The sequence below is a fragment of the Arvicola amphibius genome, chromosome 8 (assembly GCF_903992535.2).
Source record: "Arvicola amphibius chromosome 8, mArvAmp1.2, whole genome shotgun sequence".
In the NCBI taxonomy this organism is placed as follows: Eukaryota; Metazoa; Chordata; class Mammalia; order Rodentia; family Cricetidae; genus Arvicola; species Arvicola amphibius.
Window position 1 is genome coordinate 68,085,436 of NC_052054.1, and position 26,450 is coordinate 68,111,885.

Sequence of the window (26,450 nt, forward strand, 5' to 3'; positions counted from 1 at the left end):
AGCCTTCGCTGTCCTGGAACTTGCTCTGTAGACCAGGCTGGTTTCGAACTGCCTCTGCCTGCTCACCACCGTCCTGCATGGACGGGATCTTTTTTTTTTTTTTTTTAATATTTTAATTCCCTATCCTAATAAACACAAGTTTTATAGTACTTAGTAGAAAAGACACATATTTATTACAGTGAGGCCCCTGAAGTTGATGGACATTCGTTTGTGCTCTCACTGACACACAGCGAGGCTCCAGAAGTTGACTGACATTCATTTGCATGCGCACTGACACACAGCGAAGCCCCTGAAGTTGATTGACATTCATTTGTACGCGCACTGACACACAGCGAGACCCCTGAAGTTGATTGACATTCATTTGCACGCGCACTGACACACAGCGAGGCTACTGAAGTTGACTGATTCATTTGTACGCGCACTGACGCACAGCTCCTCGTGCTGACGTCTGAAATCTCGCTAACCCCACCTTCCCGTCTTGTCCCGCCCCCATCATCCTATTGGCCGAGCGCCCTCGTGCCGGAAACTTGCTTCTCACGCTACCCTATTGGGTACGCCGTTGACGTCGGAAAGCTCAACCAATGGGGAGCCACCGGAGTCGGCGAGTCCCGGGCCAGGCGCTTTCTCCAAAAGTCTTGAGCGCCGCCCGTCCTGGTTTGCCTGTGTGTGCGCGCAGCCCGGTTCCTGTAGCGGGCTGGGGCCTTCTGGGCCGTCGGAGAGGCCGCCGCCGGAGCGTTACCCGCCCACCCCTTTCCTGAGGCCCCCGGACCTAAGCAGCCGGCGGGACTTCAGCTTGCCGTCACTTCTTCCAGAGTTCAGGGAAGACGCTGGCCGCCCTCGGGCGCAGCTACGCCCACAAGTAAGAGGAATGGGAACCGGGGCCAAAGCCCAGGGTGTGTCATCCCGACTCGGGGGAAGCCGAGGCAGGAGGATGGACGTAGATAGAGGCCCCTTTGGGCTACTATGAAACCTTATCTTAAACAGAAACAAGACACTTAGCGAGAGGACGAGCAGAAAAGGCTGGGGTTCCCCGTCAGCGTGGGTGACTTGGGCCCTGAAGACTTAAGTCTTCCCTTTCCGGCCCCTCCTTGTTCTTTCTCCTATTTCTTCCTCCATCCTCCCCTCACTGCTCCTGCAGCCCTTCAGGAGCTTTCCCTCCCCTTTCCTCTTTCCCTTCCTCGTCCTCTCCAACTTCCCTCACTCCCCCCCCCCCACTTATACTCCTAACCTCTCCCTTCCCCAATCTCTGACAGGGTCTCTTGTAGTCTATGTGGGCCTCAAAGTTGCTGTGTAGTGGAGAATGACTTTGAACTTGTGATCCTCCTGCCTCCACGTCCCACAGATGGGATTGCAGTTAAGCATCGCCACACCCATTTTTTTCCTCCCTCTTACCTTTAGCGACTGGCCAGATGGAACCCAGCACCTCAGCCAGGTGAGTGCCTTGCCTTGTTTCTAGAAGGAAGAAGGTGGGACTCGGGTGAAGAAGTTGGGCAAGTGGAGCACTGGCCAGTGAGTCCAAGACGCTATTTCCCCCATTGAACACCCAGTGCTGGGGCTGTGATCAGACTGAATGGCGGGATAGGGGGTTCTTGGGGGATCTCTAACCCGCTAGTCTCTGAATGCGGTCATCTCTTTTTCTGTTCAGGAGGCCTTTCACCATCGATGACTTTGAAATAGGGCGTCCTCTAGGCAAGGGGAAATTTGGGAATGTGTACCTGGCTCGACTCAAGGAAAACCATTTCATTGTGGCCCTGAAGGTCCTCTTCAAGTCCCAGATAGAGAAGGAGGGATTGGAGCACCAGCTTCGACGGGAGGTGGAGATCCAGGCGCACCTACAGTAAGCATGGTCTGTGTGGGATGCCCAGCTGGGGGTTTCAGGCTCCGGCTTTCCTCTTGCCGGCCTGATCTCTGAACGTGGCCTTCCCCACGAGTCCCAAAGAAGCTCTCCGCTTTCACCCTGAAGAGTTTTCTCTGTAGCTCATTCCAGTTAGACCATGTAACATTCTCTCCCAGTGTCGGACACACCAGTCTTGTGTGTGTACATTTGTGAAGGTCAGATGTCAAACCTCCAGTATTGCTCCTCAGGTGACATTTTTTTTTAAAATCATTCCCTTCTCCCCAGCACTTGGGAGGCAGAAACAGATCACTGAGTTTGAAGTGAGCCTGGTCTACATAGTGAGTTCCAGGCCAACCAGGACTACACAATAGACACTAGTTGAATTTTTGTTTGTTTTGTCTTGATTTTTGAGACAGGTTTCTCTGTGTTGCCCTGGCTGTCTTGGAATTCGCTCTGTAGACCAGGCTGGCCTTGAACTCAGAGATCTGCCTGCCTCTGCCTCCTGAGCATTGGGATTAAAGACGTGTGCCACCATTCCCCAAGAGATGCAGTTGTTTTAATTTATTAGGGGATGGGGAGGCACGTGGGCCGTGTGTGTTGCAGTGTGGAGAACAACTTGGAGGAGTTGGTTCTTACCTTCCGCCATACTGGTTCTGGGGACAGAACTCAGGCTGGCAGGCTTGGCAATTAAGTGCCTTTACTTGCTGTGCGTTCAGACCTGCCCCGACTCTTCCTCATTCCTCCTTCAGACACCCGAATATCCTACGCCTGTACAACTACTTCCATGATGCTCGCCGGGTGTACTTAATTCTGGAATATGCTCCACGGGGTGAACTCTATAAGGAGCTTCAGAGAAACCGTGTGTTAGATGAGCAGCGTACAGCCACGGTGAGGGGAGCTCTGGGGCCCTAAGGGTTGAGCATGTGATGAGTTACTGTTTGTGGCTGCTAATATCCCCTTCCCACTTTTTCTTAATTTATTATTATTATTATTATTATTATTATTATTATTATTATTATTATTTTGGGTTTTTTGAGACAGGGTTTCTCTGTGTAGCTTTGGAACCTGTTCTAGAATTTGCTCTATAGAACAGGTTGGCCTTGAACTCACATAGATCCTCCTTTCTCTACCTCCCTAGTGCAGGGATTAAAGGCATGTGCTACTACCACCCAGCTTAAATTATTATTATATGTATTTGTGTGTGACATGGGAGGGGGAACATACATGCCACAGTGCTCATGTGGAAGTCATGAAGGGAGGAGTCCGCTTTCTATTTACACCTTTACATGGGTTTACAGGGTCGCCAGGTCACCAGCTTATAGGAAACTCAGGTCACCAGGCTTGCACAGCAAAGCTTCCCTACCCACTGAGCTATCTTGCTGGCCATCATCCCTCCCTCCCCCACTTTTCTTTGTGAGTTGGAAACATTGCTAGGTAGCCCAGGCTAGCTCAGACTTCACCAGACTCTCCAGGCTGATCTGAAATTTGTGAGTCTCTTGGGAGAGCCCCACATGTGCTGGTATTATAGACATAGGCCATTATACCTGACTCAGGGTGCTATATATTTTTTTCTGAGGCAGGGTCTTTCTAGATAGCCAAGAATGACTTGCAACATCTATATAGACCAAGTTGGCCTTGAACTTGGAGCATTCTGAGTGCTAGGATGACAGGCATGTGCCATGGCACCCAGCTTTAGACTGTTTTTATTAGAATTTTTTCTGGGGTGTTGAGATGTAACTTGGTCATCCACTTTCTTGTCTAGCGTGTGTACATCCCTGGGTTCGGTGGTTTTGGTTTGTTTGTTTGTTTTGGTTTTTCGTGACAGGGTTTCTCTGTAGCTTTGGAGCCTGTCCTGGAACCAGCTCTTGTAGACCAGGTTGGCCTCGGACTCAGAGATCTGCCTCCTGAGTGCTGGGATTAAAGTTGTGTACCACCACCGCCCAAATCAGTCCTGGGTTTGATTCCCAATGTAGTTCTAGAATATTAGTGTTCATAGTTTGGATTTTTTTTTTCTTGAAAGCAGAGTCTTAGCTATGTAGCTGTGTTGGGTGGTTTTGTGTGCCAACTTGACACAGGCTAGAGTCATCAGGGTAAGGAGCCTCAGCTGAGGAGATGCCTCAGTGAGACCGGCTGTAAGGCATTTTCTCATTTAATGATCGGTTGGGGAGGGCCACAGGAGCAGCAGTGGAGTGGAAGCCGGCTAGTGCCTAGAAGACAAGCTCTGTGTCCAGGGCAGAGCCAGAGAAGCGACCCGAGCTCTCTAGAATAGTCCAGAAGGTCATGAGTGGATCCCAGATATACAGATATCTGTGTGCAGGGCAGAGCCAGAGAAGTGACCCGAGTGGATCTCAGACAATGGACGGTTGGAATTTTGTTATGCTTTGATTTAATTGTGACTGTGCCCTAATTTTTTTTTCCATCTTGAAGTAAAAAAGTATTTTACAGGATAAATAGCCCACAATTGAGAGACCTGAATTTTAAAAGACTTTGTATTTTTATTAAAGAGATTGGCTGTTTTAAAGGAGCTGACGTTTTAAATGTGTTTGAGTTTGTAAAGACTGTGGGACTTTTAAAGTTATTTAAGATCTTGGGGATGAATAAGAAAGGAAGGGTTGTGACTTGATAGCGGTGTATTTGTGTGTTGACACAATCTAGAGTCATCAGAGGAAGGAGCTCAGCTGAGGAAATGCTTCAGTGAGATCCAGCTGTAAGGCATTTTCCCATGTAGTGCTCAGTGGGGGAGATAATGCATGGTGGGTGGTGCCATCCCTGGGCTGCTGGTCCTGGGTTCTATAAGAAGGTGGACTGGGAAGCAGGCCAGTAAGCAGCTCCCTCCATGGCCTCTGTGTCAGCTCCATCTTCCTAAGGTGATGAACAGCAGTGCTGAAGTGTAAGCCTAATAACTCCCTTCCTCCCAGCTTGTTCTTCCTTTGGTCATGGTGTTTCGTCAGAGCAATAGTAATCCTAACTAGGACAGTAGCCGTGACCTGGAACACTCTATGCAGTCCAGATTGGCCTCAGAGATCCTCTTGCCTCTGACACCCGAATGCTGCCTACTGCACCGTACCTGGAGTCTTTATGTCAAGCATCTGATATAACGTGGGCTGGAAAGCTGGCTCGGTGGGTAAAGATGCTTACTGCCTAGGCTGAGCACATAAGTTTGGCCTCCTGGGACCACATGGTAGAAGGAGAGAACAAATCCAGAAGGTAGTCCTGGGACCTGTGCATGCACAAAACACAAATATAATAATAAACATGAGAACAGTGTATAAAAGGTCCAACTCTGTGATACAGGAAATGAAACCATAAGCATATATTGAAAGGGTAGTTTTGCAGGCCTATAATTCCAGCACTTAGAAGGCTGAGGCAGAAGGATCAAAGTTCAAAGTCAGCCTGGTTCACGTCAAATTCCAGGCCAGTAGGGTTACATAGTGAAACCCCTTCCCTCAAAACATTACCTAGGATTTTATAGGGCACTGAAAGGGAAGCCATGGCAGCCATTATCCCATCAGCTGTAGTTGGGTCAACTGGACATCAAAATGGATGTTTCTTGAGACGGATTCTTTGAGGGATTATCTGATTGGCTAGGCATAGGTTCCGTATCTGACTACTGTGCCAAGTCCACAGGGAGGGCCTGCCCATTTTAGTGTTCACTCAGAGCTATAACCATGGTGCTATATTAAAGATATTGGGGAACCAGGAGGGCATGGCCGTGCATACCTTTAATCCTGAACTCAGGAAGCAAAGGCCTGCAGAGCTCTTGAGTTTAAGGTTAATCTGGGCTGCCTGTACAGTGAGACAACAGTCAAGGTGGATGGACAGTAAGGAGCCACGCTGAAGACTGTCCTCTAGGCTCCACATATGCATGGGTGTACACATAGAGAAATACTCAAATTATTAGTCAGGAAATGAGATTGCTTTGCAGTCTTAAAATTCATGATGCCTATTCTACCTTGCAGGGAGGCCGTGCAAGTCTTTCCCCTACTAGATTGCTTTTGTTCACACAGATAATAGAGGAATTGGCAGATGCCCTGACCTACTGTCATGAGAAGAAGGTGATTCATAGAGACATCAAGCCAGAGAATCTGCTGCTGGGGCTCAGGGGTGAGGTGAAGATCGCAGACTTTGGTTGGTCTGTGCATACCCCCTCTCTCAGGTAGGTCAGGTGCAATGGGGGTGGGACCCTCATACCATTGAGGGGTTGCCTAGGTGAAATCATCTCACATGTTAAGACCCAGATACAGACTGAGGCTTGTATTTGGGCACCATTTTTTCCAAATGCATACATCTAAAATGTGTTTGCAGAGTGAAAGATTTGGGTTGAGTGATGGGTCAGTGGGCAAGAGCATTTCCTTTGGAAGCACAGAGTTGAGGGGTGGAAATAAGGCAGCTCCTGGAAGCTTGCTGGCCAGCCTGCCTGGCAGAAGTGACTGGTTGAGGTTCAGAGAGAGATCTTGCCTTAAAGGAATAAAGTGGAGAGCAATAAAGACACCGAGCGTGTGTGTGTGTGTGTGTGTGTGTGTGTGTGTGTGTAGGCCCAACCAGAGCTTTTCTTTCCTGGTCTTTATTAGTATGTGCCTTTGCCAAAAGATTCCATGTAAATTAGTAAGCATTCCAGGAATGAATTTTTCTGTATTGATAGCTACATTTGCTTGGATCCTCATGATATATCATCATTATGTTCCAAATCTTCTTCCTCCTCACTCTGTAGACTAGGCTGGCCTCAAACTTAGAGCAATCCTCCTGTCTCAGATGTGATTTACTACACCTGACTGAATAATTTTAAAGCATGGGATTAATGCATTTTCCTTTACAGTACTTACCTTCTCTTGAGTTTTCGGGTTTTGGTTTTCAATTTTTAATCTTATGTGTATGGGTGTTTTGCCTGCATGTGTGTCTTGTACACCACTTGTCATACCTGGTGCCCAGTGCCCATGAAGGCTGAAGAGGGCATCAAATCCCCTGGAACTGGAGTTGTAGATGGTTATGGGCTGCCACGTGGGTACTGGGAAGTCCACCTAGGGTCCTTAAGAAGAGCAGCCAGTGCTTTTAACCACTGAGTCATCTCTCCAGCCCAGCCTTCTCTGAATGATTGAGTTTCTCATGTTGTAGTCCTGCCTGGCCTCTAGCTCATTCTAGCCTCAAACGCACACTATTCTTTTCTACCTCCCACCTTCTCAAGTGCCAGGATTAGAGATGTGAGCCTCCTATACCTTCCCTGAATCTTAAAGAATTCTCTGTGTGTCCACATGTGTGCTCAGCAGGGAAGATGTCCCTCAACTCTGCCCATGCTCAGCACTCCCTTCTGTGTCCTGCTCTAGGAGAAAGACAATGTGCGGGACTCTGGACTACCTGCCTCCGGAAATGATTGAGGGAAGAACGTATGATGAGAAGGTGGATCTGTGGTGTATTGGGGTGCTCTGCTATGAGCTGCTGGTGGGCAATCCTCCCTTCGAGAGCAGCACTCACAACGAGACATACAAGCGCATCCTCAAGGTGAGCTGGCCATGCGTGCGGAGTCCCGCACATCCACACAGGTGTGGAGTCCCACACATCAGGGAGCCAGACACTGTCAGCTGAGGGTTGGAGTGCTTACAGGAGATAGTCTGCTCTATCCAGAAGGGTGCCCGAAGAGACTGACAGAACACAGAGGAAATGAGCTAAGGAGATAAACTAGGTTGTCATTCTTCTTCCCTGGCTCATTAGGTGGATTTGAGGTTTCCTCAATCAGTACCTGTTGGGGCACAGGACTTGATCTCCAAGCTTCTTAGGTACCATCCCTCAGAACGACTGGACCTGGACCAGATCCTGAAGCACCACTGGGTCCGGGACCACTCCCGTAGGATGCTGCCTCCCTGCAATCAGACGGTTTCCTGAGCTCTGCCTGTCTGTTAGTTTGTGTTTTTCTCCAGGCTCTGTTACTTCATCTGTTTTGCTTGTTTTCTCTTATAAGATGTGAATTAAAACTGATAAATATCAATCTTTTTGGTTGTGTGAGTTAGCATGTCCATGTGATAGAATCTTTTGTCTTGCGTGTGTGGTGGGGGTGAAATCCAGGGTTCCATATCGGGTATCTCCCTCTATTGCTCTGTTTGGTTGGAAGCATCACCTCAGCTCCTGACATCCTTATCCAGAGTCTGGAATGTTTGAGTGGGGCTTCACCACAGCTCCTGGCATCCATTTTGGAATGTTGGGTGGAAAGTTCCATTTCAAGCCCCTTTCCCTGGGAGTTGCCACAGTCCAGACTCCACCTCTGAGAAATCCTGCTAAATGGTCACCCCGCCCCAGAGAAGGTCAAGACCATTCCCATAGGCTATTTAAACCGCCCTCCAGAGAACAAACGTGGTCTCTCCCGGGTTTTCGTTTCCCCCTCTTCGTGTCCCCCCCACCCCCAGGGCCACCCGGGAGCACTGGCATCCATTAAACCTGGCTTCTAATTTGGTCTGATTTGGATTATTGTGTTGGCAGAGAGGTTTGTTGGACCAGAAAAACAACATTCTCCAGCTCATTTTTTTGTTTAGTTTGTTTGGTTTTTCAAGACAGAGCTTCTCTGTGTTAACAGCCTTGGCTGTCCTGGAACTCCCTGTGTAGACCAGGCTGGCCTCAAACTTAGAGATCTGCCTGCCTCTTCCACCATGCCACGCTTCCATTTCATTTTTTGAGATGGTAGGTCTATCAACATAAGCTCACCCATTTGGCTAGACTAGCTGGTCAATGAAACGCTGATCCTCCTATCTCCAGCTCCCCAGCACTAAGACTACAAATGCTTATCACTGTTTGTTCCAGGGTTCTGGGGCTTCCACTCAAGTATGGAGGCACACCTACGCTCACACACATACAAAATAAGTAATAAATGAAAAGGGGGTGGATCAGGAGTGGTGATACATGTGTAGAGGTCTGGGTTCCTGCAGAGTGCCCAGTTTCTCATCTTTATTTACCCAGATGTTTGGCAAAGATTCCAGACACATCCTCATCTCTAGTCTACATTTTACACTGGAAGAATGGCTTTCTCACCCAATGCCCGAATCCTCCCAAGTGGTGTGCATTGTTACTGGGTGGGTCTGTACATGCCTACAATCTTAAGTGTTCAGGAGACTGAGGCAGGACAATTTCAAGGTCTGCCTGGACTGCTGAGGAAGGGAGTTCAAGGCCAACCTGGCCAATTTAGCAAAGCTGTCTCAAAAACAAAAGTGCAACAATTTCAAGTAAAAAAAAAAAAGCAATAGGTGTGTCTAAACTGGGATTGTAGTCTATTTTAGGAAAAGACAAGGGCTCCATTCTCGGGGTGGGCTCCAGCAGAGAAAGAACTACATTACCCAGAAGGCACAGCACACGAGTCTTGCGGTTCACTCGGCAAATGAAAGGCCTAATAAAGGACACTACCCCTCTGTCAAGGAGCGGAACAATTTCGTGACGTCATCCTGGCGACCCTCTAGTCCATGCCTGCTGTGGAAATCCTAACACAGTCCGAGGCCATCTCTGAGAGGCAAATCCTGTAGATCGCGCGGTGGGGCCTCTCTGTCCTGGGCATAGCTGTCATCAGCCAAGGTCGCCTGCCAGGGGCAGGACCGCCTGGTCGCAGCCCACGGGGGTCTCATGATGGCGTCGACGCTGAGGGACTCCGGGCAGGTGGGTTGACGGAGGTTTTTGATGCCTCCACGGTTTGGAAAATCTGTCAGTCGTGAGAGCCTCTCGCTTTGTCTTTGCAGTTGTGTTTGTTTAGGAAGAGTGGCTCTGAATGGTACTCAATTTATTTCGAGTCTTAGTGTTAAGTCTCAACCCGGGACAGCGGCGAGGTGCCTACTTAGCATATCAGAGCGCAGGTTTCCCCAGCATCCGCCAGTCCCTACCTGTCCCAGGGTCCTCTTGGCGGGCATAGCCTGCGCTCTTCCATAAACTTCTCCAGCTCCTTCTCCCAGCTAACCTTCCCTATAGAGTCCAACCATTTTGGTTAACCGTCCTCTTTTGGGCCTCCTGACTGCTGCCCCTGGTTCCCTTTCCCCTCACATAGCTCAGGGTCATGTCTACTCTTCCAGATGTCTCTGTCTCTGACTATACTCCCCTACATATCTATAATAAACTTTTTCCTCCACCATACCCGGGAGCGGACATGTCCTTTCCTTTTCTTTCTTTCTTTTTTATTATTTGCTTAGTACCTGAGAGGGTCATTTATCTATACATATGGACAGTGAAGACCGTAGCTAAAGAAGTAAGACTTCGAGGCATAATCCGTAGCAACCTGCCACCTTTTCTGTAACAAAACACCTTGAAGTCAGTCTGTAAGTCATTTCTACAGTAAGCCAGATGACTATTTCTCACGATAATCTAGAGGTCTAAAGATAACTTGGTATAACTATAGGCAGCAGACGTCTAGGATTTGGTTTAATAACTGGTCCCTACTTGTTTCTGCGTCTAATAAAGGACACACAACCCTTAGTTTCCAGGATGCCCCTCAGCTAGTTATCCCCTACAGCTTCCTCATGTCAAGAATGTCAGGCCTCTGGTAGGTAATTTAAGGGACTGAAAGGTGAATGAAGCTCCAGGCTAAGGGCTTTCATCAACTCACAAACCACTCAGACATGGTCTATAAGTCTCTTATTCTTTTTTTGAAACAGGGTTTTTCTGTAGCTTTAGAACCTGTCCTGGAACTCTCTGTAGACCAGGCTGGCCTTGAACTCACAGAGATCCACCTCTGCCTCCCAAGTGCTGAGATTAAAGGCATGCCACCACCGCCCAGCAAGTCTCTTATTCTTTCTGGTTGACCACTTATGATCTTGTTTCCTTTCTCTCTCTGGCTCACTGCTATTCGGGTGTACCCACCTGACCAAAAATTCCCTTTCCTCTCTCCTTTACCGTTGCAGTTCACTCTGCCTTGGACGATCCTCAGATCCCTGCGATTTCTGCTCATGATGTCACTTTTTAAATATTATAAAATGTGTGTGCGTAGTGTTCAAGTGTGTATGGGTTATATCCACTCATGTGCAAGCAATGACTTGAGTGTGGAGGTCAACCTCAGGTTGTCTGGCTTGGAGGAAAAGCACTTCTACACTGAACTACCTCACGTGCCCAGATAGCACTCCTTTAGTTGTCCCTGTAAACCCCAGCACTGGAGAGGCAGGAGCAGGAGGATGGCGAGTTCAAGGTCAGCCCTGGCTACGTAGCTAATTTGAGGCCAGCTTGAACTGCTTATGACCTTGTCATACATAACAAAAACAAATAAGCAAAGACGTGAACCCCTACTTGAATTAGTGGCTCTCTTTTAGCCCTAAGTCACTGATATGTAGGTGACCAGATGCTGTTGAAGTTAACAGAAACTAAGACAGTTAAGTGTGGTGTTCTTTTGGTTTGGTTTGGTTTGGTTTTGAGGCAGGGTTTCTCTGCGTAATAATCTTGAGTGTCCTAGAACTTGCTTTGTAGATCAGGCTAGCCTCGAACTCTGCTACCTTCCTCCCGAGCGTTTGGATTAAAGGTGTGAGCCACCACAGCCCAACCCAACTATGGTATGCTTCATCAAAAATCTCATCTCAGTCTCATGGCTGGTTTTTTTTTTTTTAACCCATGTTTACCTTTTTCTGTTTTTCTGTATTTTTTTCTTTTCTCATAGCTGTTGTCGAAGTAACAATTACTGTGTTGATCTGGACATGGAGGCTCAGAGATGAAGTGAGGTACCTAATGCTGTACAGCTGTCGAGTGGTAGTTTCAGGAGCTTGCATTGAAACTCTAGGAGTCTGACTTCAGAACTGAGGACTTGTGAAGCGTTCAGCATGGGCAGGAACCTAGCTGGACCAGAGAAGCCCAAGAAGTGCTGTTCTTAACATCATTGGTATTGGTTCCATTGTTATTATCGTTATTTGTCATTCCTGTGATACCCCAGACAGAACCTCTCTCACAGCCCACAGTTTGTGTTCATTGGCATGGGAGGTTGCTGCCCTTCGCACTGACGTATTATGCCATCTTAGCTTTGTTTTCTATCACCGAGATAAGATACCCTGACAAAGGCATTTGAAGGAAGCAGGGGTCTATTTGGCTCAGGGTTACGGGTCTGTCCTGAACAGAGAAGTCACTGCAGCAGGCGTTTGAGAGAACTGGTTACAGCATGTTCATGGTCAGAAAAACGAGAGCAATAGATGCACGCATGCTTGTTCCCCTTCGCATGCTTGTGCCCCTTCGTTTTCTCTGGGTGGTTGCTTTTGAGGCAGGGTCTCACCAAGTAGCCCGGGCTGGCCTGAAACTCACAGAGACCCATCTGTCTCTGCTTCTCAAAGTGCTAGGTGTGAACCATCACTCCCAGCACTTATTTTTATTAATTTGAAAGTTAGATTTGTTCATTTATGCATATGTAGGTTTGCATTTGGAAATCAGGGTTTTGGGAGTTGGGTTCTTGCCTTTTGCTATGTAAAGTTCCAGGGGATAGATCAAGTTGTAAAGCTTGGCCCCAAGTGCCTTTTCATGATGAGCCAACTCAGTGACTCCACTTTCTCCTTTTATATGCAGTCTAGGGCATGAACCCAGGCAATGAATGGTGTTTATCTTCTTTAGGTTGGGTCTTCCTACCTTAACATAATCAAGATGATCTTCCATAGACACACCCACAGGTCAGCCTGATCTAGACAGTCCCTCCTTGAGACTCCAGGTGATTGTTGATTGTGTCAAGTTGTCCGTTAAGTCTAGCCATTATATGCCCCAACAGCATATCTCTCCTCTTGGAGCCCAGGAAACAGCATAGCCTTAAAGGATGTGCTGTGTAGTTTGGGCCTTAATCTCTCTCTGTACCCTTTGAGCAAAGCACACATGACATCTGCCGAGCAGCCCGAGGCCAACACTAATAGGCTGTGACTTTTCAGGTGGCTTTCACCTTTGAGGATGTGGCTGTGGTTTTTACTCAAGAAGAGTGGGGGCAGCTGGCTCCAGCTCAGAGAACCCTGTACCAGGAGGTGATGCTGGAAAACCTTGGGCTTCTGGTCTCTCTGGGTAAGTCTGTTACCTCCCACTCCCAGGGGGCAGGTCCTCTGCTGCTTCCATTCTCCCCTCTGGCTCCAGGCCCTGATGGTGAAGAGGTCCTCTGAGCCTGCCTTTTCTTCCTCCTGCTTCAGACATATTCTAGACTCATCTCTTCCTATGCTGTATCTCTTTGGGCGATAAACGTAGTACCTTTAGACTCCAAGGGTAATGTAGAGAGGATGGTAGTGGGAGGAAGGGGCATTTGGAAGGACCCGGACGCAGAATTTCCAGCTGCTTTAGCTAGTGCTTTTTCCTCACAGGATTTATTTTTATTATTTTTAGTCATTTGTATGTGTATGTGAGTATCTGCAAACACCATGGCCAGCAGAAAGTTGATGCTAATGAGTCAAGAAGGCAGTCTGGTCCAACAGAGCTCAGTAGCTGGTGTTGGTTCAAACTTTGAGAGTGTGACAGCAGACAGTTTATTTTAGACATATTTAAGCACAGGACAATTTAGAAAAAAGTTTCCTGGTGATATTTAATGCACGGCTGCTTTGAAACTCTTTGTAAAGTACATATGGCCTCTTCCATAAGGATAAGTTCTGTGGATTAACTAGGAAAGCAGGCTCAAGGTAAATAGCTCATGATAAGGGTCCAGGAGAGGAGAGCACTACAGGTTGACTGAGATAAACATGGGAGTCTGGGGAGCCAAGGTCGTCAGGCTGTAACCACCTCAGTCCCAGGCTTCTGGGTGGAAAATAGGTCATCAAGAAATGAGGCTTAGGGTTGGCAGATAGCTTAGCATTTGCTTAAACTGGAGGCTGGAGAGATGGCTTAGTGGTTAAAAGCACTGACTGTTCTTCCAGAGGACCCAAATTAAAAATGTAACACCAGCCTGGAGGCCAACAGCCATCTGTGGCTCTAGTTCTAGGGATCTGAGGCCCTCTTCTAGCCTTTGAGAACAACAGGCACACAAAAGGGGTACATACACACATGCAGGAAAAAACACCCATATACATAAACAACAACAGAGTCCCAAGTGCTAACTCCAGGACCCAAAAATTTGGAAGGAGGGAACCAAAAGTTCCTGGAGCCACTGTTCTTTCCAGGGGTTAATGTGCTTATCAACGTAGTTCCGGCTTGGCCTTAGCTACAGTGGATTGTATAAAACCAGTACTCGTTGACTGGTAGTTCATACCTATCTGTAATCTTAGCACTCTGGAACCCAAGTCAAGAGGATCAGGAGTTTGGGGCCACCCTAGGCTTAGATAGTGAGACCTTAGTAAAGGGAGGGAAAGATGGGGAGTGGAGGGAAGGAAAGAAAGAGGAGTGCAGGAAAGGCTTACCTCTAAACTGAGCTAAATAGACTTGATTTTTATCTTTTGTAGAATGGTCTGTTCTTGTGTAGCCCAACTAGTCTTGAACTCATTATATAGCTGAGGATGACATTGAGTTCCTTATTATCCTGCCCCCATCTCTGAAGCGCTAGGATTATACTCTGTGTGTGTGTGTGTGTGTGTGTGTGTGTACACACGCGCGCGCGCGCATTTGTGCTGTGATACATAGAGCTCAGAAGACGATTTGTAGGACTCACTTCTCCCCACTGCATGGATCCTGGGGATCAGTTTAAGGCTTGGCGGCAAGCACTTTCAGCTGCTCTATTTATATGCACTTTGGGGTGCATTTTTGTTTGCTTTGAGACAGGGTCATTAGACCAGGCAGGCCTTGAACACAGAGATCCACTTGTCTCTGCTTCCTGAATTCTGAAATTAAAGGAATGTGTCACTCACTACACTTGGTTTTTGTTTGTTTGTTTTTGTTTTGTTTTGTTATTTTTAAAGACAAGGTCTCACTTTACAGCCCAGGCTGGCTTAGAACTTAATGTGTAACCCATCTTGACCTCAGACTTGTGGCATTCCTTCTATTTGACTCAGCCTCCCAAATACCAGTTGTCCTAGTTAGGGTTTCTGTTGCTGCGATGAAACACCATGACCAAAAGCAAGTTGGGGAGGAAAGGGTTTGTTTGTCTTACACTTCTACACCATAGTCCATCATCAAAGATTGTCAGGACAGGACTCAAACAGGACAGGATCCTGGAGGCAGGAGCTGATGCACAAGCCATGGAGGAGTGCTGCTTCCCCTGGGTGCTGAGAACCCAGCAACACCTACCTACTCAGGGGTGGCACCACTCATGTGGGCTGGACCCACCCACATCTTCACTAGTATAAAAATTCCCCACTGGCTTGCTTACAGGCCAGCCTGCTAGAGGTATTTTTCTCCTTGGAGGTCCCCCTTCCCAAATATGTCTAGGTTTGTGTCAAGTTGGCAAAAACTAACCTGCATAAAAATACTTGGTTTTCTGTCAGTGCAAGGGGTGTACTTGTCTCTGCACAGTCTAGGCAAGCTCTCTACCACTGAGTTGTGCCCTTAGCCCTCCTTTTTGTTTTAAAACAAGGTCTCATCACAGTTGCCAGGCAGGCTTGGCCTTGCTGCCTTCTTGCCTCAACCTCTCTAGTAGCTGGATAGTAGTCTTGTCCCACCAGGCACACCTTTTACAGTTTTTGACATATTCTTTTAAATATAAGTCTAAGTCAGATGTTAACTTTATTGATAATGCTGAGAGCAGCTTCATTCCAAGGTCAAATTCTGGTCCCGAAATCCCAGGTGACATTGATGGTCTTTATCTCTTTTTAGAATATATAATATATATTCTAAATATATAATATATATTCACATTTCTCTCCTTGAAGGGTATCCTGTTCCCAAACCTGAGCTGATGTGTCGGCTAGAGCACAGGCAGGAGCTGTGGCCGGTGATGAAAGACCTTTCTGCAAGCGTCAGTGCAGGTAAGGGAAGTGGGCAGGACTGGTGGCTCTCCTGAGGACTTCCCTCTCTCTGCTCCTCTACCTCCTCTTCCTCTCACTCCCTTTCTTTCTTTTTTCTCTTTCCTTCCTTTTTAACTTTGTGTGTGTGTGCACATACATGCCACAATGTGCATACGGGAGTCAGAGGCCACCTTGCGTGAGCTGGGAGTTGGTCTCTCCACTGCGCAGACTGCTTATTAAACCCGGATTATTAGTCTTGGCTGCAAGCACCTTTACCTACCGAATCATCTCCTGAGCCCTCTGTTTCCTTTCATACTGGACCTTGACTAGAAAGTGACACATCAAAAGTAAGTTTTTCTTGTGCGGCAGAGGCAGGTGGATCTCTGTGAGTTCAAGGCCAGCCTGGTTTACAGCACTAGTTCCAGACTACACAGTGGGACCCTGTCTCAAAACACAAACAAAAACATCAGCTTTACCATTCGTGTTGTATAGGTTGCTGTGGCACAGCATGTCTTGTAAGAAATTTACTCCTGGGGAATGTGAAAGAATAGACTCAGTTTGACCTCAGAATAGCAGAGCAGACTTTGCTAGTGTGAGGGGTTGGTGCCCCAGTCCCTGTGGCTCAGTATCTGGGGCTACAGGAGAAGGGTTTGTGCAGGAGAGTAAGTGGGGAGAAGGCCAGAAACTGCTTTTTGTTGTTTTGTTTTTTTATAAACCATTGGATGAAAGAGAAGCCAGATTTCCTGTGAGTATGTGATGAGGGTTGGTTCTTCTGAAATTCTATGGTGGGTAGGTTTCTTGAATCATTGGCCCTGTTTATGGCCCTGTTTTTTTTTTGTTGTTGTTTTGTTTTTTAATTTTTTTTCTGAGACAGGGTTTCTCTGTAGCTTTGGAGCCTGTCCTGGAGCTAGCTCTTGTAGACCAGGCTAGCCTTGAACTCACAGAGATCCTCCTGCCTCTGCCTGCCAAGTGCTGGAATTAAAGGCATGCGCCACCACCACCCGGCTGTTTTTTAATTTTTAAAATTGTATTTATTTAATTAACTTTTTTCATTCATTTTATATACCAACCACAATCCCCCCCTCCCTCCTCTTCTACTGTAACCCCTCCCTACTCCCATCTACCCTCCCTCCGCATCCACTCCTCCTCTGTCCAGAAAAGGGCAGACCTCCCACGGGCTTGAACAAAGCCTGGCACATCAAATTGAGGTAGGACTGAGCTCCTCCCCCTGCATCAAGGCTAGGCACGGTAATCCAGCATGGGAACAGGTTCCCAAAAGCCAGCTAAGTGCCAGGGCCAGGTCCTGATCTCACTGCCAGGAGCCTTACAAACGGACCAAACTACACAACCATCACACGTATGCAGAGGGCCTAGGTTATTCCCATACAGATTCCCTAGCTGTCGGTCCACTTCCCTCTCGCTCAGGTCAGCTGTGTCTGTGTTCCTCCGTCACGATCTTGACCTCCTTCCTGGCTCATACAATCCCTTCTCCCTATGTTCAGGAGGACTCTCGGAGCTCCACCCAGTCCTTGGCTGTGGATCTCTGCATCTGCTTCTATCCGTTACTGGGTAAAGACTCTCTGATGGTAATTAGGGTAGTCACCAATCTGGTTACAGTAGACGGCCAGACCAGGCACCCTCTCCACTATTGCTAGGAGTCTTAACTGGGGTCATCCTTATGGATTCCTAGGAGTTCCCTTGACACCAGGTTTCTCCCTAACCCTGAAATGCCCCCCCCATCAAGATGTCTCTTTCCTTACTCTCCCTCTCCATCCCACCTTCAGCCTCCCTCCAGCCCCCAACTTGCCCAGCCCACCCAACCCACTCCCTCAAGTTCCCATCCTCCCACCCCACCCCCAGTTTCCCCAGGAGATCTCTTTTTCCCCTTCTCAGGGAATTCATGCATCCATCTTTGGGTCCTCTTTGTTCTCTTGCCTCTCTGGGGCTGTGAACTGTACTCTGGTCATCCCGTACCTTATTCCTCATAGACACTTAGGAGTGAGCACATACCATGTTTGTCTTTCTGGGTCTGGGTTACCTCTCTCAGAATAATTTTTTTCTAGTTCCATCTATTTGCCTGTAAATTTCATGAAGTCATTGTTTTTTACAGCTGAGTAATGCTCCATTGTGTAAATGTATCATGTTTTCCTCATCCATTCTTTGGTTGAGGGACATCTAGGTCGTTTCCATGTTCTGACTATTATAAATATTGCTGCTGTGAACATAGTTGAGCAAGTGTCCTTGTGGTATGAGTGTGCATCCTTTGCGTATATGCCCAAGATTCTATTGCTGGGTCTTGAGGTAGATTGATTCCCATTATTCTAAGAAACAGCCATGTAGATTCCAAAGTGGCTGTACTCGGACGAATAGTGGAGGTGTGTTCCCTTTACCCCACATCCTCTCCAACATAAGCTGTCATCAGTGTTTTTGATCTTAGCCATTCTGACAGTTGTAAGATAGAATCTCAGTCGTTTTGATTCGCATTTTCCTGATGACTAAGGATGTTGAACAGCTCTATAAGTGTATTTCAGCCATTTGATATTCTTTGATGAGAATTCTCTGTTTAGATTTGTACCCCATTTTTAAATTGGAATATTTGGTATTTTGTTGTCTAGTTTCTTGATATGTATATATGAGATCAGTTCTCTGTCAGATGTGGGGTTGGTGAAGATCCTTTCCCATTCTGTAGGCTGCCATTTTGTCTTTTTGATGGTGTCCTTTGCCTTATAGAAGCTTTTCAGTTTCAGGAGGTCCCATTTATTAACTGTCCATATCAGTGTCTGTGCTACTGGTGTTATATTCAGGAAGTGGTCTCCTATGCCAGTACTGTCAAGACTACTTCCCACTTTCTTTTCTATCAGGTTCCATGTAACTGGGTTTATGTTGGGTCTTTGATCCACTTGGGCTTGGGCACTAGATACGATCTATCTCAGTCTTCTACATGTCGACATCATCCAGTTATGCCAGCACCATTTGTTGAGATAGTTTTCTTTTTGTATTGTATAATTTTGGCTTCTTTGTCAAAAATCAGGTGTTTATAGGTGTGTGGATTTGTGTCAAGGTCATTGATTCAATTCCATCGATGATCTACATGTCTGTTTTTATGTCAATACTAAGCTGTTTTTGTTACTATAGCTCTATAGTAGAGCTTGAAGTCAGGAATGGCCATACTTCCAGAAATTCCCTCATTGTACAGGATTGTTTTGGCTCTCCTGAATTTTTTGTTTTTCAAAGTTAGTTATTGTTCTTTCAAGTTCTGTGAAGAATTGTGTCAGGATTTTGATGGGGAATCTGTACATTGTTTTTGGTAAGATTGCCATTTTTACTATGTTAATCCTACCTATCCATGAACTTGGGAGTTCTTTCCATCATCTGATATCTTTTTCAATTTCTTTCCTCAAAGACTTAAAGTTCTTGTCAAATAGGCCTTTCACTTGTGTGGTTAGAGTTACCCCAAGGTAGTTTATATTATTTGTGGCTGTTGAAAAGGGTGTTGTTATTCTGATTTCTTTCTCAGGCCATTTGTCATTTGTATATAGGAGGGCTATTGATTTATTTTTTTCAGTTAGTCTTGTAACCCACCACATTACTGAAGGTATTTATCAGCTTTAGAAATTATTCCCTGAGGGAAAAAAGAAATTATTTCCTGGTAGAATTTTTGGGGTCACTTCTATATACTATCTATCATCTGCAAATAGTGAAAGTTTGACTTTTTCTTTTCAGTTTATATCCCCTGATTTCCTTTTGTTGTCTTACTGATCTAGCTAGAACTTTGAACACTATATTGACTAGATATGGAGAGTGTGGACAGCCTTGTATTGTTCCTAATTTTAGTGGGATCACTATGAGTTTCTCTCCATTTAATTTGGTGTTGGCTGTCGGCTTGCTGTATATTGTTTTTATTATGTTAAGATATGCTTCTTGTATTCCTGATCTCTCCAAGACCTTTATCATGATGGGGTGTTGCATTTTGTCAAAGGCTTTTTCAGCATCTAAGGAGATCATAATGTGTTTTTTTTTTCTTTCAGATTGCTTATATGGTGGATTACATTGACAGATTTTTGTATGTTGAACCATCTGTGAATCTCTGTGGTGAAGCCTACTTGATCATGGTAGATTATTATTTTTTTTAATTTAATATGTTCTTGGATTCGGTTTGCCAGTATTTTATTGAATATTTTTGCATCAATGTTCATGAGGGAGATTGGTTTGTAATTTCCTTTCCTTGTTGTGATTTGGGTATCAGAGTAACTGTAACCTCATAAAAAATAATTTGGCAGTGTTTTTTATGTTTATGTTGTGTAGAACACTTTGAGGAGCAGTGGATTAATTTTTCTTTGAAATTCTGGTAGAATTTTGCACTGAAACCATCAGGCCTTGGGTTTTGGGGTTTTTTTTTTTTTTTGTTGTTGTTGTTGTTGTTTTTTTGGTTGGGAGACATTTAATGACTGCTTCTATTTCCTTAGGGGTTATAGGTCTATTTAAGTTGTTTACCTGGTCTTGATTTAATTTTGGTATGTGGTACTTATCAAGAAAAGTATCCATTTCTTTTAGATTTTTCATTTTTATGGAGTACAGGTTTTTGAAGTATGATCTGATGATTCTCTTGCTTTCCTTAGTGTCTATTACTATGTCCCTTTTTCGGAGTAGATTCAATAATCTACCTTGTTATCCTAGCATATCTATATCTCCCCCTTTTCTCTTTTTTCTTCCTTTCTCTCTCTCTCTCTCTCTCTCTCTCTCTCTCTCTCTCTCTCTCTCTCTCTCTCTCTCTTTCTTTGTTTTTTTGAGACAGGGTTTCTCAGTAGTTATGGAGCCAAATCTGAAACTCTGTAGATCAGGCTGACCTCAGACTCACAGAGGTCCTCCTGCCTCTGCCTCCTGAGTGCTGGGACTAAAGGTGTGCACTACCACCGCCCAGCCTTTTTTTTTTTTCAAAACAAGATCCTACCTATATCCTCCCTTTTTTCTTTTCAGAGTAGATTCAGTAATCTACTCCTTTATCCTATCATGTTATAGTCCCTCTTTTTGTGTGTTTTCAAACATGAACCTTGAATATAATCTCCTTTGTTCAGTTTTTTCCCCTGACCATTGCCAATAATAACTTGTAACCAGCACTCTAAACAAAGACAAACATCTATAATCTATTTTTTGGGAATGTGGGGGTAGTTTTCTAGATTATTTTTTGCTGATTGGGGACATTTCTTATGGGGAGCCAAAGAAAATTTAGGATTATGGTCAAGTCCTGACTTGAGTATTCTGTGAGGCTGGATCATCTCCGCAAGCAGTCTTGAGGCTGTTCTGAATATAAAACGCAGAGGAAATTGCAAAAGAGGTGCTCTAAAGTGTTGGATTATCTTGGCCATCCGCTCCTATTGGAGATTTTTCAGGGGGTCTTCCTTGATCAAACCTTATTTTTCTTAACTCAGAATGAATCCACAGCCTCTCACTTCCTATGGAAACAAAACAAAAACTCTTCTCCAAAGTAACATATCTTTTGACTTAAGTTTTGAAGTCAAGGCATTTTCAAAATATATAGGTTGTATTAATCCAGCAACATTAATAATCACATGTCTTTTAGCATCTGTTGCTCCTTTCTCAGCAGTCAAACAAACAATTCAAAGACAACAAAATAATATACAGTATTTAGAGTCTCTGTGTATTTTCCATCTTTACATGGAAGCTAAGCTGGGGTGGATGGGAGTTGGGAGCATTAGTTTTTCTCCTGAACTCAGGTGGTTAGGTTTGGGTTTGGCTCTGGTCTGAGCCAGTGGCTAACAAGCCTCAGGCAAATGGCCTTTTTTTTTAAAAAAAAAAAATATTTGTGCCCCATGTTGGGCTGTAAATGAAGCATGATTAATAAAAACTCATAGAGATAATTAGGTTCAACCTGAAGATCCAAAAAGCAAAGTAGCCAGCCACTGGCTCTTACCTCCACCTCAGTCTGAAATGGTGATCCTGCTTCCAGGAGTGTCAGAATGAGACTGTGCCTAAGAGCTGTCTCCTCCCATTTTGTAATCCTCTCTAGTTCTGGGATTAAAGGTGTCCACCACTGGGATTAAAATCATGCACCGCCCAGTTTCTATGGCAACTAGTATGGCCACTGTGTTTAAAGGTGTGTGTTACCACTGCCTGGTAGTAAGGCCGACCAGTGGGGCTGTTTTGCTCTCTGATCCCCAGGCAAGCTTTATTTATTAAAACACAAGTGAAATACCACTACAGGTTTGTCTGTCTTGTTTATTTTCTTGAAGAACCAACTCTTTGTTTCATTGATTCTTTGTATTGTTTTCTTTGTTTCTATTTTTTGATTTCAGCCCTGAGTTTGATTATTTCCTCTATGGCCTGGTTTTAAGGTGGGGGATTTCCTCTCAGTCTCATGTTTCTTTCTGAACTCGAGCTGTGCTCTGTTTACCACCGTTTCTCATCTCTTTCACTCATTCGAGTTGTAGGGTGATACTAAAATGAGCAGTTCTTTACCAGAGTCGCCATGCATGTCCTCCTTTGATCCATAGCACTTGATGCTGTAAGGGCGGGTTCTCCTCAGGCTTTGCTAATCAGATGGAAGGTGGGTTAGTAGCTTAGTGTAAGATATTTGGCCATTCTGTGTCATCTGTGAAATAAATCAGATAAGTGATTTTTTAAAAAAAATTATTAAGTTGAAGTTCTTTGCACATTCTTTTCTCTCTCACTCTCCTTTTCATTCAAAAGCCTCAGACGTGCTAGGCAAGTGCTTACTGCTGCTTGCACCCCAGCCCACACTCAGATGCTTTTATTAGTTCTGAATGCTACAAATATACTTTTTCAGTTTTTAAAGTAGCATTTTTATAGATCTATTGGGCTTGCCCTCAAGCTGTCTATGTAGCCCAGGCTGATCTCAAACTTGTGATCTTTTCTCTCTGTCTCCTGAGTGTGCTGGGAGACCCAGACTGTTGTTTTCACCACGTTTTTATTTTGTGCACGTGTGTGCATTCATTCATGTATGCATGTGCTACAGAACATGCGTGAAGCTCAGAGGACACCGTTCAGGAATCAGTTCTCTGCTTTTATCTTGTGGGACCAGGCATTAAACTCAGGTCATCAGGCTTGGTGGCAGTCGATTTTACCCCCCTTCGTTCTCACTAGTCCCTGGGCTACCTACTGTTTAGGAGATAATAATGAGCTGCTTTTATGGATATACAAAGTCAGGAATTCTTTTTTGTTTCTGTTTGTTTGTTTTTCGAGACAGGGTTTCTCTCGGTGTGGCAGCTCTGGCTGTTCTGGACTTGCTTTATAGCCCAGGCTGTCCTCTAAGTCAGGAATTGTGAGTGTCTACCCTAGACTCTCCCATCTTCAGCACTTTAATTTGCTCTGCTGTTAAGAACCGGGAATTCAGGAATCCCAAAAGAAGGAAATTACAAACCAGGATTCACAGACATGTTTTTCCTTAACATGGAACTTTTATTTTTCCTGGTTTATTATTATTATTATTATTATTATTATTATTATTATTATTATTATTATCATTCTGGTATGTGTTACTTATTTCAGGTAACAATGGAATAACCAAGGCCACAGAACTTACCACGTGTGAGTCAGCACTATCTAAGGGAGTCTCATGCCAAGGCAAGTTCACAAAAGAAGTCTCAAAGGACTCCCAGTCAGTGCAAACTCCTGATCAAACTGGTTCTTCAGAAATGCAGCAAGGATACTTTCAAACAGGGATAGAGCCCCAGAGCAAGCTGCTTCCTGGGAGAATCAGCCTTGGACGTGACAGCTTAGGGACAGCTGAAGACATGTGTTCAAGGGTTAGAAAGAAGCACGTCTCTTCAGGAAATGCCATCCATAGTTGTGACTCGCATGAGTCAGATAAGGGCCCTGTAACTCAGGAGGAGGAGGAAAGTGTCTTCAGATGTCATCATTGTGGCATAGTATTCAGCAGGAAGCGCCTGCTTGCTCGACATGAGAGGAGTCACTCTGGAGGGAAGCTGTATGAGTGTACCGAGTGTGGGAAGGCCTTCAGCAAGAGCGCATACCTTCTTCAGCATCAGATGGTTCACAGTGGGGAGAAGCCTTATAAGTGCATGGAGTGCGGGAAGGCCTTCGGCCGCAAATCCCACCTCACACAGCACCGGCGGATCCACAGTGGGGAGAAACCGTATAAATGTGACGAGTGCGGCAGGGCTTTCACACACCGCTCTACATTTGTCTTACATAACAGGAGCCACACTGGAGAAAAACCTTTTGTCTGTAAAGAATGTGGAAAAGCTTTTCGAGACAGGCCAGGCTTCATTCGCCATTACATCATCCACAGTGGGGAGAACCCGTACGAGTGCTTTGAGTGCGGACAGGTCTTCAAACACAGGTCCTACCTCATGTGGCACCAGCAGACGCACACTGGGGAGAAGCCATACGAGTGCAGTGAGTGTGGGAAAGTCTTCCTGGAGAGCGCAGCCCTGATCCACCACTATGTGATCCACACCGGGGAGAAGCCCTTTGAGTGCCTTGAGTGTGGCAAGGCCTTCAACCACAGGTCCTACCTCAAGAGGCACCAGCGCATTCACACTGGGGAGAAGCCTTACGTGTGCAGCGAGTGTGGGAAAGCCTTCACCCACTGCTCTACTTTCATCTTGCATAAAAGAGCCCACACTGGAGAGAAACCCTTTGAGTGCAAAGAATGTGGGAAAGCCTTTGGCAATCGGAAAGACCTTATTCGCCACTTCAGCATCCACACTGGGGAGAGGCCCTATGAGTGTACGGAGTGCGGGAAGGCCTTCAACCGTAGGTCAGGACTCACCAGGCACCAGAGGATTCATAGCGGGGAGAAACCCTATGAATGCGTCGAGTGTGGGAAAACCTTTTGTTGGAGCACAAACCTCATCCGGCATGCTGTCATCCACACGGGAGAGAAGCCCTATGAATGCAGCAACTGTGGGAAGGCCTTCAGCCGCAGCTCATCCCTCACTCACCATCAAAGGATGCACAGCGAGAGAAACCCTGCCGGTGAAGCAGATGAGGAAAGGCCCTTTACAAGTGGGCAGACTTCTGTCAACATCCAACAACTTCTATTGGGAAATGGCTTTTTTAATGTGACCACTGAGGAAAATCTTTTCCAGACAGAAGCATCTTACATAGCACGTGCTAATTCATACCAAAGAGAAACCCCACAAGTGTCTTCACTGTGAGAGAACTTGTTGCAGATTGCTGCTCGTCATATGAAAACATTAGATATGAGCATTGTTTTCCAGCCGAGAATGTAAGAGAGACACCCAGTGGGTACTTTGCACTCATAAAAACCTTCAACCGTATCTTTCTCCTACTTTGAAGCGCGGTGTTAGCTCAGGAATTTTTGTGAGGAGGAGGTGACATAGGAATAAAAACTTTAAGCACCGTTTTCATGCTGCCCTGCTAAGTCTTTGGCATTTGCTAGTGAATTTCTAATGTGGGTGGAAAGAACTTTGGGTTAGGGAGTAAAGGAGTAAAGGACCTCGACCCCTTATATGTCTTGTGTTTGTGCATACATATATACATACATACACACATATAAAGAGAGAGAGAGAGACTATATATGAATATATATGTATATATATATATATATATATATATTGGACAGCAATGCTGTCCAGTATTTAAAAATGGAGAACAAATCTATAAACTTACTGAATATTTCCCTTTATCCACATAATTCTGCAGTAGATATTAGTTATATGAGAAATATGGAAGCATAAGTTATTAAATACTTTAAGGATGTAAGGGAAGGTGTGTGTGTGTGTGTGTGTGTGTGTGTGTGTGTGTGTGTGTGTGTATGGGTTTCTGGGACTAAACCCAGGGCTTTTGCCATGCCAGGCGTGTTGCAAATACATACAAATGGCCACTACTTATTGCACCGCAAAACTTTCTGTGTCATTCCAAACACAACTCAGAATTTTTATTGATTCCCAACTATTGGATTACTTAATTGCCAAAGCTATATAGTAAGTATCAAAATTGGTTAAGGTGATTCTTTATTTAAAATTGGTTTAGCACAATTTTTTTAAGTCTCTATATATGCTTCAGTATATGTCCTGGTTTTATAAAAAATGAGATCTTGTCAAAATTTAAAGAAGTTGGGTTAAATCTGTGGGTCATTTTTTTTGAGAATTAATGTCTTTGTTTCAAATCTTCAACTCAACAACGTGGTCTGTCTTTTTATTTAAGTATTTCTTCACTTATTCCATTACTGTTTTATAGTTTAAGCCATTTAACTTCTGAACATTTTTGGGGATGTTTATGTCTTTTATTTTTTAGAATTATAATTATGATATTTAAATTTTGAATTTCTGCATGGTATTTGGTATAGTGTACAAAACGGTCTTTTTTCTTCTACAACTTTGATGAAGTATCTCTAACCATTTAAAAATTTTTTGATGATCCTTAAAATAGTAAACATGTCTGAAAACAAATAGTTTTTCTTCCTTCTCATCTATATGGTTTTTTTGTTTTTTGTTTTTTAAGACAAGGTTTCTCTGTGTAGCTTGCTCTGTAGACCAGGCTGGCCGCAAACTCAGAAATTTGCCTGCCTCTGCTTCCCAAGTGCTGCGGTTAAAGGTGTTCGCCGTCACCAGCTGGCTTCGTCTGTATAGCTTGTATCTCTTTTTGTATTGCACCAGCACTTCAGTATGGCATTAAGACCGGTGAGAATGCACCTGTACTTGGTTCTGATGTGTTAAGTGTCTCATAAGTGATCTTAAATGTAAGGTGTGCGTCTTAAATCAAATGTCGGAAGTTTCCTTTTGCTGATGTGTTTGTTACTGGGTGTTGGAATTCATCAGATGTGTGAATCAATGTGATGATGAGTTGTCTGTTGATGTGATGCTTCACTTTAAGCTTCG

At 45.1% G+C, this 26,450-nt stretch overlaps 2 protein-coding genes across 3 annotated transcripts in view; both read left to right on the forward strand.

Annotated features, from left to right (window-relative positions):
- The window catches only part of LOC119820396 (zinc finger protein 805-like), a 42,310-nt gene extending 17,337 nt beyond the window's left edge, over window positions 1–24,973 (forward strand). The window contains exons 1-2 of one of the 2 annotated variants that reach the window (XM_038338678.1): window positions 19,690–19,715; window positions 23,131–24,973. In XM_038338678.1, the coding sequence (XP_038194606.1) occupies window positions 23,277–24,764 (1,488 nt within the window). In that variant the 5' untranslated portion in view covers window positions 19,690–19,715; window positions 23,131–23,276 and the 3' untranslated portion in view covers window positions 24,765–24,973. Of the gene's footprint in view, window positions 1–19,689; window positions 19,716–23,130 lie in introns of those variants that run through there. The other variant, XM_042055499.1, reaches the window with a different exon arrangement.
- Window positions 673–7,817, forward strand: Aurkc (aurora kinase C). Its single transcript, XM_038338701.1, has 7 exons — window positions 673–859; window positions 1,399–1,432; window positions 1,646–1,837; window positions 2,587–2,725; window positions 5,845–5,993; window positions 7,159–7,333; window positions 7,544–7,817. The coding sequence occupies exons 2-7, from the start codon at window positions 1,410–1,412 to the stop codon at window positions 7,712–7,714; spliced, it is 849 nt and encodes a 282-aa protein (XP_038194629.1). The 5' UTR covers window positions 673–859; window positions 1,399–1,409; the 3' UTR covers window positions 7,715–7,817.
- Window positions 24,974–26,450: the final 1,477 nt, after the last annotated feature.

Bases quoted from the DNA above. Each gene is read 5' to 3' on its own strand.
- Aurkc (XM_038338701.1), top strand. From the start codon at position 1,410: ATGGAACCCAGCACCTCAGCCAG. The intron at 5,994-7,158 runs GTAGGTCAGGTG...GTCCTGCTCTAG, and splicing joins GTGCATACCCCCTCTCTCAG to GAGAAAGACAATGTGCGGGA. The intron at 7,334-7,543 runs GTGAGCTGGCCA...CTGGCTCATTAG, and splicing joins CATACAAGCGCATCCTCAAG to GTGGATTTGAGGTTTCCTCA.